This window comes from Mustela nigripes, chromosome 7 (assembly GCF_022355385.1).
Source record: "Mustela nigripes isolate SB6536 chromosome 7, MUSNIG.SB6536, whole genome shotgun sequence".
Taxonomy (NCBI): Eukaryota; Metazoa; Chordata; class Mammalia; order Carnivora; family Mustelidae; genus Mustela; species Mustela nigripes.
Window position 1 is genome coordinate 120,493,042 of NC_081563.1, and position 9,821 is coordinate 120,502,862.

General features: G+C 51.3%; 1 protein-coding gene across 1 annotated transcript in view; it reads left to right on the forward strand.

Moving 5' to 3' along the window:
* DHX35 (DEAH-box helicase 35) overlaps window positions 1-9,250 on the forward strand; it is a 66,048-nt gene extending 56,798 nt beyond the window's left edge. Inside the window, exons 19-22 of the mRNA XM_059406998.1 lie at window positions 427-508; window positions 2,152-2,223; window positions 4,376-4,487; window positions 8,180-9,250. Coding sequence (XP_059262981.1) covers window positions 427-508; window positions 2,152-2,223; window positions 4,376-4,487; window positions 8,180-8,224 — 311 coding nt within the window. The 3' untranslated portion in view covers window positions 8,225-9,250. The remainder of the gene's footprint in view (window positions 1-426; window positions 509-2,151; window positions 2,224-4,375; window positions 4,488-8,179) is intronic.
* Window positions 9,251-9,821: the final 571 nt, after the last annotated feature.

Genomic DNA, 9,821 nt, shown 5'->3' on the forward strand with positions numbered 1-9,821 from the left:
AATGGGACATTTGAAAAATTGTAAAAAATTATGTGCTGTAGCTTATTAGAACAGAAATAATGTAATGTTGTGTCTTATGGAAGAACCATTAAGGTTTTCTCCTAAAAAAGTTCTTGGTGTCACTGGCCAGCTTGTGGTGTGCTGTCTTGGGTTCTGGTGCCTGACCTTGGTCCTGTCACCCTGTGGCCAGGTGGGGTTGGGGCATCCCGAGTTAAAGGAACAGTCTGGCATGCTTCCTTCTATAGCCATAGATGGTGCCAGGGCTGGCGTCCAGCACCGGGAGGTGTGGGACTGGGGCTGGTTCAGGGGAGGTTTGCGAGGCGGTTTGACGCAGCCTGGGCTGGAGCCTCACAGCACCGGCCTGAACATGCAGAACCCAGGGCAGGCCAGGGGCTCACCCATCACTGTGTTTGCCGCCTCGTGCAGGTGATCCAGATCCAGTCCTGAGGTGCATTGTTTCAGGATTCTTTGCGAACGCAGCAAGATTTCATTCTACTGGAGCTTACAGGTAATGCGATACTTTGTGACGTCATCTGCTAAAGGAGAAATCTTAAAAATGATCCAAACCCCATAGAAAGCTGATGTGCTGGGAAAGTACAGAATTAAATTAAATAGGTTTTCTTTATCTCCTGCCTCCTTGCAAAGATGAGTTGAGGTTAACTCCATAGCTTTCAGCATAATATCTTAAGTTGATGGGAATGATTCTCAAATATTCAGCTCATCCGTATGTTGTGGAAGGATGATATTTATAAGCCTGGAGGTTGGAGATATTTCCATTCGAATAACGGAAGAAGAGAAATGGAAAGGACCGTTAGAGATGCTCTTTCCTGGAGAAACAACCCCAGCTGTTGGCATTTCATTGTTTCTAGAGACCTGTGGGACCTTGTGGCCATAGTTGCTCTCTGGATGTTGGGAAGTGTTTCTTCGTGTGCTGGATGTGCCGCCTGCCACAGACCGAAGCCTGTTTCATCCAGTTCCACTTTCTGGGCAGAAAATCCCTGGTCTTCCATGCCCTCCTAGTAACCTCAAGACTTTGCCTTGTTCTGGTCCAGAGTGTCACCTGAGCCTGTTCAAAAGTGTATCTGTTCTTTTAATATGGGAGCTGTCCAAAGGCTTCCTCCCCAGCTTTTCTTTGCATTTTCTCCATATATTATTTTGTCATTAGCCTTTTCCCCTCCAAGAATAATACGTTCCTATTTTCTGAGGGGAAGTCGGCTTCATGGTCAGTCAGTCCCTTTGAGGCAGAAGTTCAGTGTTGATCAACTCAGGCCACCTGGTGGCACAGCCAGGACCCTGGGGCACTGGTCTATCACAGAGCTGGAGATGAGCTCCATCATGGTGCTCGAGGTGCTTCCCTAATGCACCCACAGCAACACCCCATAATTAGGGTTTGGCCAGCAGCATCCTAATCTGTTGCTGCTCTCTTGTGATCTGAGCTTATCAGTAGTTGTGTGCTGGGTAATTATTTTTTGAATTAAATTGAATCAAATCTGAGTTGACATTTGGAATATTATCTTAGAGAAATGGATAGTCCAATACAGAGCTTCCTTTTTCCCCTATTATTATATCCCCCATAGCCTTTATCTTTACTATTTAATTTTGTTTAATAGGAAAGTGTGTACAGGTAACCTTATGTATTATTTCTGTCCCTAAGGAGATAATTTTTTCTTAATTTTTTAAAAAAATTATTTATTTGACAGAGATCACAAGTAGGCAGAGAGGCAGGCAGAGAGAGAGGAAGGGAAGCAGGCTCCCTGCTGAGCAGAGAGCCCGATGTGGGGCTCGATCCCAGGACCCTGGGATCATGAGCCGAAGGCAGAGGCTTTAACCCACTGAGCCACCCAGGCGCCCCTAAGGAGATAGTTTTGAAAGAGAATATATGGAAGATAAACATGAACATGGGCAGAGCAGTGTATTTTCCATGTTTCTTTCCTGAATAGCCACATGCTGGTCTTTTGTATGATTTGTTCTCAACTTCTGGGGTGGCAGTGGGGGAGGGGACATTGAGGGCACTAGAGGAGATGGAGAGAATAGATTGTTCAATTGAAGTACCACCAGCGTGCAGTTTTTGATAACATGAAACACATCTGTGGGAGTGTCCCACTCCACGTATTTCACACTGACTGTGGCTAAAATTCTTCTCTTTGCCAGGACTATCCGTGACGATCATGAATTACATATCCACCCTGCCTCGGTCCTCTACGCAGAGAAGCCGCCTCGCTGGTAAGCCGCCGTCTGCTTCTGAGCCTTGTAACTGCTCAGAAGGCAAGGCCTGGTTTTTGTTCGTCCCTGGGTCCTCAGACCTGGCAAGCAGCTGGCATACCCGTTTGTCGACTTTGTTATGCTGAGTCATCTACAGAATTTCTGCTCTTATCAGATTTCCTTACACAAATGGCGATACTCCTGTCCTCCCTCATGTACTCAGCAAAATTTCACCTTCACCCACAGACTAGGTGCTAAACCCTACGCTGGGCACAGCGACGTGGAGGCAGATTGGGGTTCCGGGCCACAGGCCTGATGGAGACACAGATGCAGACACATTCCAGCAGCTCAGGAGAAGGGCCTGCTGGGGGCGGGTGGGGTGGGCGTAAGGCACGGGGGCTGCTGCGTCACCTGCCAGGGAGAGTCAGCGGTGGCTTCGTGGACGAGATGACATTTGCTCGGGGGCCTGCAGGCAGGACTTTTTGGGCAGAAAAGGAGGTGGAGGGAGTACACACTGAGGGAGGGGCAGAAGCGAAGCCACGGGAAGGTGAGGGAACCGCCTGTCTGGGAAGTGGGGAGTCCCTGCTACGGCTGGCACAGGCCAGCCCAAGGTGGTGGGTGACGGGGGGGGGGGGCAGGTCTGAGACTGTGCCGCTTATGAGGGAAGAGAGGCGCACACAAGAGGAGGCATTTAGACCTTTAATAGGTTGGTTAAGTTTTTGTCCAATTTGATAATAAAAAATTGGGAGTCTGTGTTTTGTCTGTCTTTTTAGAATCCATTTTTCTAGCAATTCATTTGTATTGTGTTTTAGAAAGATACTGCTCTCAGAGTGGATTGGAAAATTTAAAAACAATAACTGGTTCTTCCCCGCAGATCGGTGGAGAAGGCAGAGGAGAGTGAGCGGGCCTGGGAAGGGAGATAATGGTAGAAGCGAGAGAGGGCAGAAAGGTCGCTGGGAGGTCCTTGGTGCCCTGAAGTAGTGGCTTCTCCAGGCAAACATCAGCGTCACCTAGAAGCCCGTTAGAAATGCAGATGTCCAGGCCAGGGCCCAGCCCTTCTGAATCAGAAACTGGGAGTGGGGGGGTCCCGTCTTAACAAGCCCTCCTTGTGGCTCTGATGGGTGGTAAAGTTTGAGACTCTTTCCCCGAGGCAAGGGATTAGACTTTATCCTGTAATGCCTGCAGATCCAGAAGCTGGTGGTCAGTCAGTTCTGGGTTTAGAAATGTTGCCCTGTGTCCGTCAGCATGCAGAGTGATTAGAAGGGGGAAGCAAACCTCGGTTCTAGATCCTTTCCCAAGGGTTTGCCGACTTTGGGTTGACTAATTTGGGAGTTGCATAAGTGGGGAGACTTCTTTTTCCTGCCTCATTCCTAACGAGCCCTGAAGGGCAAAGAGCGTGGCAGAATAGAGCCAGTCCTGAAGCAGCCGCATTACCAAGGGGGCACCGTTCCCCTCCGGCCTCTGCAGAGGGCCCCTCCCTCTCACTGGGTCCGACCTTCAGCAGCTGATCGTTTGCTGGCTTCAGAGGCGGGCACAGTGGCAGTGCGGCCGGGTGTTTATCGTGATTAGGGAAGCCTGTGTCAGCACTTCAGATAGCTCAGAAACCGATGACCGTCTACTGTGTGCACTTGGAAATCTGCGGATTTGACACTATCTTCTTGGCTTTTTGGTGTCTTTTACCTCAGTTTCAGGCAAGGCGCCCACCCTTCCTGTTTTCCTGTAAGTCGTGGTATAATTCGTGTACAGTGAGAGTGGTGACGGCTATGTACACCCATGTCCCCCACACTCCAAGTAAAATGTAGACTATTTCCATCTCAGAAGTTCCTAGTGGCTCTTTGCGGTTCATTTCCATTCCTTTTCAGAATCAGGCAAGCCTTCGCTTCTCTTTCTACATTTTGGAATAAAGTCGGTGTGCTCTGTTGAGAGTTCTGTAAATACAGTCTGAGAATCCAGAAGGGTCCTGCACCGAGAAGTGAGATGTTCTGGAAGTGATGTCAGGCTGATCTCCCCTGTAAAGTGGGCACGTGTTACCCACCAGTCAGGTCATGAGGCGGAAGCGCGTTTGGTACACACCGGAGGTCCCTGGAAACGGGAAAACTCGCCAGCTCTGCTTGCTGTGGCTCTGGGTTCTCACCATAAGGTATAGGAAATTCTTGTTTTCTCCTGTTTTTAGGGTTATCTACAATGAAGTTATACAGACCTCCAAGTATTACATGAGAGACGTGACTGCTATCGAATCCGCTTGGCTGTTGGAGCTGGCTCCCCACTTCTATCAACAAGGAACGGTAGGGTCAAGAGAGACTAGCCCTCAAAACACCTGTTAGCTGCCTCTTTGTATTTTTAAGTACACGTCAATTCTCCAGTTTCATCCCCCCGACAGTGCATGGGGTGGAAAGGCCGCTCCCATATCTCTCCCCCATTCTGGGTGAAAGCCCTATACCATTTGCTCAGAGAGAAGTGCACTTAGAAATCTATCCCTCGAACTTAAAAGACAAAAAGAAGAATGTATCTTTGGCTCTTCCTCTCCCCCTCTGCTTTTTCTTTCTTCCAAGAAATTCTGTCACACTTTGGACTATGTTCACAAGGAGTGGCACAGATACTCTCTGAAGACGATGGCCTCACCAGGCACGTAAGCTGGTCTGCAGACTTACGCCCGAGGTGGTTTGCGCCGCGGTGGGTGCTGTCGCATGTCGGCATTCAGTGCATACTCTTCCGTGGCAGGCCCTCGTGGGGGACCAGCAGGGTAGTGAGCCTCGTGGAGGAAATGGAGAGTTTGGTTTTCTTCGTTTTCACAGAAAAAATCATCTGTTCCTTGGGATGGGTTGGGAAGGCTGTACATTGTTCTAACAAGATCTTGAAGTGGTGGTTATATTTGGAAGGCTGGAGTGAAAACAGGTAAATCAGGGCTCACAAGCTTCCATTGACTCATTCCATTTGGTCTGCATCATGTTTTTAATTGGGCTGTTTAGTGCAATCCCTCCTAATGCAATTATTGATATAGTCGGATTGAAGTCTGCCGCGTTGCTGGTCATGTCCTGTCCTCTGAATTAGTTCTTTTTTCTTTTTTTTTACTGCCGGTGCTGTATAATGCCCAGTGCTGGAAAACAGTTGCTTCAGCTACTTTGTTCAGTTTTACGACTGTTTACCCGAGAAAGGGGAGTCCAAACCCCTTACTTCATCAGGGTTTGTAACCAGACTGCAGTGTTTTCAACCCAAACTTAAAAGATTGATGGGTGCGTTTAAAAATTGAGAGATTTCATAGGAAATACAGATTTCGGGTTTCTCTTAAAAGAAATGGTAAGTCTGCCAGCACTAGGGGGTGCCTGGGTGGCTCAGTCTGTTAAGCGACTGACTTCTGCTCAGATCCTCTTCTCAGGGTCCTGGGATCGAGTCCCGCATTGGGCTCCCTGCTCAGTGAGAGGACTGCGTGTCCCTCTGCCCCTCCCCCTGCTCCTGCTGTATCTCTCTCTCTCTCTCCCTCTCTCTCAAATAATAATAATAAAAAAACAACTCTGCCATCACTGGGCCCACATTACTGCTTGGCAGCCATCAGCGGGGGCCGGGGAATGGCTGCTCGCTGTGAGTGATGCTGTCCGGGTGCTGCAGCCCTTTCAGTTGTTTCCTTCTGGAAACATTTGAGTCATGACCCCATAAAATGGAAGGCTTTTCTCGTCCCTCCAATGTTAGGGGAAATTGTCCTTTTAAAACCATCTTAAAGCATTTAAATTGTATCCAATCAAATGAAAAGTATTTCAAGCCTGTATGGTTCTTCACGTATCCTCATACAGATGCTTCAGCTGGAAACCAGGTCAGCCGCAGGCACAGAGACAGGTTCCGAGTGTGTCTCCTGCTGTGTTGGGCTGACAAGACCACACCCCAAGTGAGAGAGTGTCTTTCCCCCAGAACCTCTCAGGTGGGAAGCAGCGGACTTCCGAAGTCCAGGAGGAGTGAGGGGAACCGCCAGCTAAAAGCCGAGAGACACTGTGGTTCAGGCCGGAGGATGCAAGCATTCGGGGGGGGGGGGCGGTGAGCCCGAAGTTGTCCCGCATCCATTTAGACTCTGGGAGAACAGGATTAAGCTAGGAGCTGAGTCATTTTCCCTTCTCATCTCAAAACCGCAGTTCAGGCCCACCAAGTTAGAGCAAATAGCCCCGGAAATCTGAAGAAAATGACAATCCCAGATTTCTGCATTGGTCTCTTCTCTCCAGATGTCTGTTGTTCTGCTCATGATCCATTCCGATCACAGCCTGTGAGCAGAGTATTTTTAGAGATGCCAGGATCTTACAAGTCATCTGGTGCCACAGCTTCCCAGCGTGAGGGCCCTGAAACCCCCCCAAGAACCTTGGCCCCTTCTTACCCAAATAGTCCAAAGGTACTTGTACTGTTAACTTGTCTGGAATGAATGGATTTCCTCAAGAGCCCTGCAGGTCTCCACTGGCCACCCATGTATGGTAGACGCTCCTTTGTTCAACCCGTGGCCTCCCCCCGCCCACAGAGGGTCCCTGGCGCAGTTCCTGGGACTGTGGGTGACTTTCCATTGCTATTGTTTTCTGAGTGTCACTCTCTCCCTGTATGGAGGCCTGAAATGGTCCAGAGTAGGCTGTGTTTATACTCTGGATTCTTCTAAGAAACGAACACCAAAAATGGCCCTATGCACAGGCACGATGACATCAGCCCCATGCTCAGGCTAGGGCTGGGAGCGCCTAACGGTAGCTGGAGGGGTCCTCTTGGGTAAAGTGCAGGGAGAAGGGAGATCACGGAAATGCCGCAAGACTCCCAGCTGCAGGGAACAGGGTGGCCTGCTCAGGGAGTCGCCTTCCTGTCCCTAATTTTGTGTTCTGATTCTCAGAGGTGTCCTTGGGATCTAGACAAAACTCTTAACTGGGGCCTTTGCAAGAACCTGTACTGGATGTTTTTCCCCCACATGTGGTTAGAAAGGGACTTCCTGCAGCTCCTCGGGATACCTGTCCCATTCCCTCCGTCAGTGGGTACAGGTTCTGGACAGTGTGTTATGTCTCCTGCACCCTGCGTCCTTCCAGGGCCCATGGTTCCCCAGCAGCAGTGGCCTTGCTGTCTCAGCCCATGTGGGTGTGCCAGTTTTGGGCACCGAGCATGTTAGGGACCAGCAGTCAGTTTGGGAGGCCCTCATGTGACGATTCCACTGCATGCTAGGGTAGCTCTTGGTTGTTTGCTTAGGATTATGAGGGGGTACTCGGGATTCCTCAGTCAGTGAACAGAGGTCCATTATTCAAAGCTTCTGTTTACATATTCTGCCTTAAACTCATGCTTTAGGATTACTAGCACTTCGGGGATTATTTTAGAATATAAAGTATATTTGTGTCCCCCAAATGGCTATTATCCGATGCCCACGATTATAAGGTTATGCATCCTGTGTTCTTTATACTGGGGGGGAGTGATGTTTCTGAAGGGAAAGGGTGGCACTAGGACGTGTTCTTTTCCTGTGTGGCTTCCCTCACGTGCATTTACCAGCAGTCTGTGGGGACCAGGGCCCCGAGCACATGTACCTGCACATGGAGGTGCTTGGTGAAAGCATGGGTGTCCTTGTTCTATGGGGAGGGTACTGTCCTTGACCATTTGCAAGGAATTCATAGAAACATGAGGCGATGTCCAGCCTGAGCCTAGTCCCCTGAGCTCAGGGGTTTGGCTGTGATGCTGTCCTAGGGGCTGGGGCAGAAGGAGAGTGTGTCCCACCGACACCTTCCCACGGAGCCCTGGGTGACCAGGGTCGGCCATGCCGGGCTAGGCCTTGGGTTGCTGGACCTTACCGAAGGCCCATCTTCTTTGTTGGTTCCTTGGGCTTTTCCCCTCCATATTGCTTTCTGAGGGGCACGGCATCTGCCGACAATGTGCGAACCAGAGGGCTGCGCTGGCGTGATCATTGATGTGGGGGTCCTGCTGAAGTCCAGTCTGTCTGTCTGAGCGACCCCTAATGCTGATGGTTTCTCTTCTCTTGCAGCACCTGTCCCTCAAAGCCAAAAGGGCCAAGGTCCAGGACCAGTGAGCAGAGCTCGGCTGCCGCCGCAGGGGACTTGGCACCCTCTCCTCCACACTGTGGTCCCCCGGCCCTGGGTGGCGAGCTGGCCCCGGCTCACATGGAGTCTCCTGCTGCTCTGAAGTGGGCCGCAGCCCGTTCGTTAGCCCTTTCCTTCCTGCTCCCCTCGGCATCTGCGCTCCTTGCTGGGAGCCCGGGGAGACTGCACAGGGGCAGGCCCCCCGCCGCGCTGCACCCAGGCAGAGCAGGGACGGGCAGGGCCGTGCTGTCTGTTCATGGAGTGCTCCTGCCGACCCAGCATGCCACTTCTGCCCGGCGCTCGGTTCTGGCCCAGCTTTGTGGGGCACGGGAAGGAAGGCTGGCCGCTGCGGCTTGGAGCGCTGTGCGGGGTGTGCAGGGCGGTGCGGGGCTGCCTTCGCTCGCCCTGGCGGGGCCCCAGCCGTGCTGCCGGGTGGAATGAGCAGGAGACTCACAAGGTTTGGTGACCGACCGGCGGGACTCGTGTGCACTGTTCTCGGTTCGCGAAGGATTTCTGTCTCACAAGCGGGCCTCGCTTTCTCCGCGTATGACACCGCATCCCGACGCCGCCACTAGCTGAACGCTGGTGAGCTCTGCTCACCCCTGGCGGGAGCCTTCTGCCACAGGAATTCACAACAGTTTAGAAGCTCTAATAAGCTTCTGTAGCTCAGGAACATAACTTGTCTATTTGTTTTTTGTTTCTTTGCTTGGGTTTGGGAGAACCCGGGCGCCCTCTCCACAGGCGCTGGGTCCAGCGTTGCCCCCAGGTGTCCTTGCGGGGATGATATTTGCATTTCAACACATGACCGATGCGGGTTTCTCCCCTGTTTCAGTGAGCTTTATTTCAAAAACACGTGGCTTGAAACTTTATTTTTGTACTGATCTTAGTTCGGATGTGCCACTTTTGGCACCAAACATGTATGTCACTTTTATTTCCATTTTGTAAACATGTAAATAATAGTGATAACTTGTTAATAATAGAAAACTTTGTACCTCAAGTAAATGTGTTCCCTCCCACCCGTGGTACTCGTGGTCTGTATTTTAAGATGGTCCAGTGACGACTTCTGCGAGAGGGCCTGACGTTAGCTAAGAAGCCTCATGTTCTGGCGCCACAGCAGCTTTTGAGGCTCCGTGGACAAGATCAGTGGCCGTCCGCCCTTGAGAGCTCATGGAGCAAACCATGGGATGTCGTTTAAATAAAGGCCTGAAGAGGTGCTAATTTTTGCCAGTTTCTGATTGGGATCTTGCCATAGAGAGGTCAGAAACACTTAGTTTTGTAAAGGTGAGTTTAGAACCAGGGCTGATTGTGATAAGCTGCTGTGGGAGTGGGAGAAGGAAAAGGTACGGGGTGGACATCCTCTGCAGGGAGACTGGAGACCCCAAACGGGAGAGCCAACAGCTGGTGCTGGGCGAGGGGGGCTGCGCGCAGACGGGAGGGAGTGCGGTGTCACCTCTGCCCCAGAGCCTGGATCCTGCCCGGCACGTTGACCCTGGTGCCTCCACCTCCTGCGGGCAGCCCTTCCGGGTGGAGAGGGGTCTTCACTGTCAGAGGCTGCAGCCTCACAGCCCCGGTCTGGCTGAGGCCCCC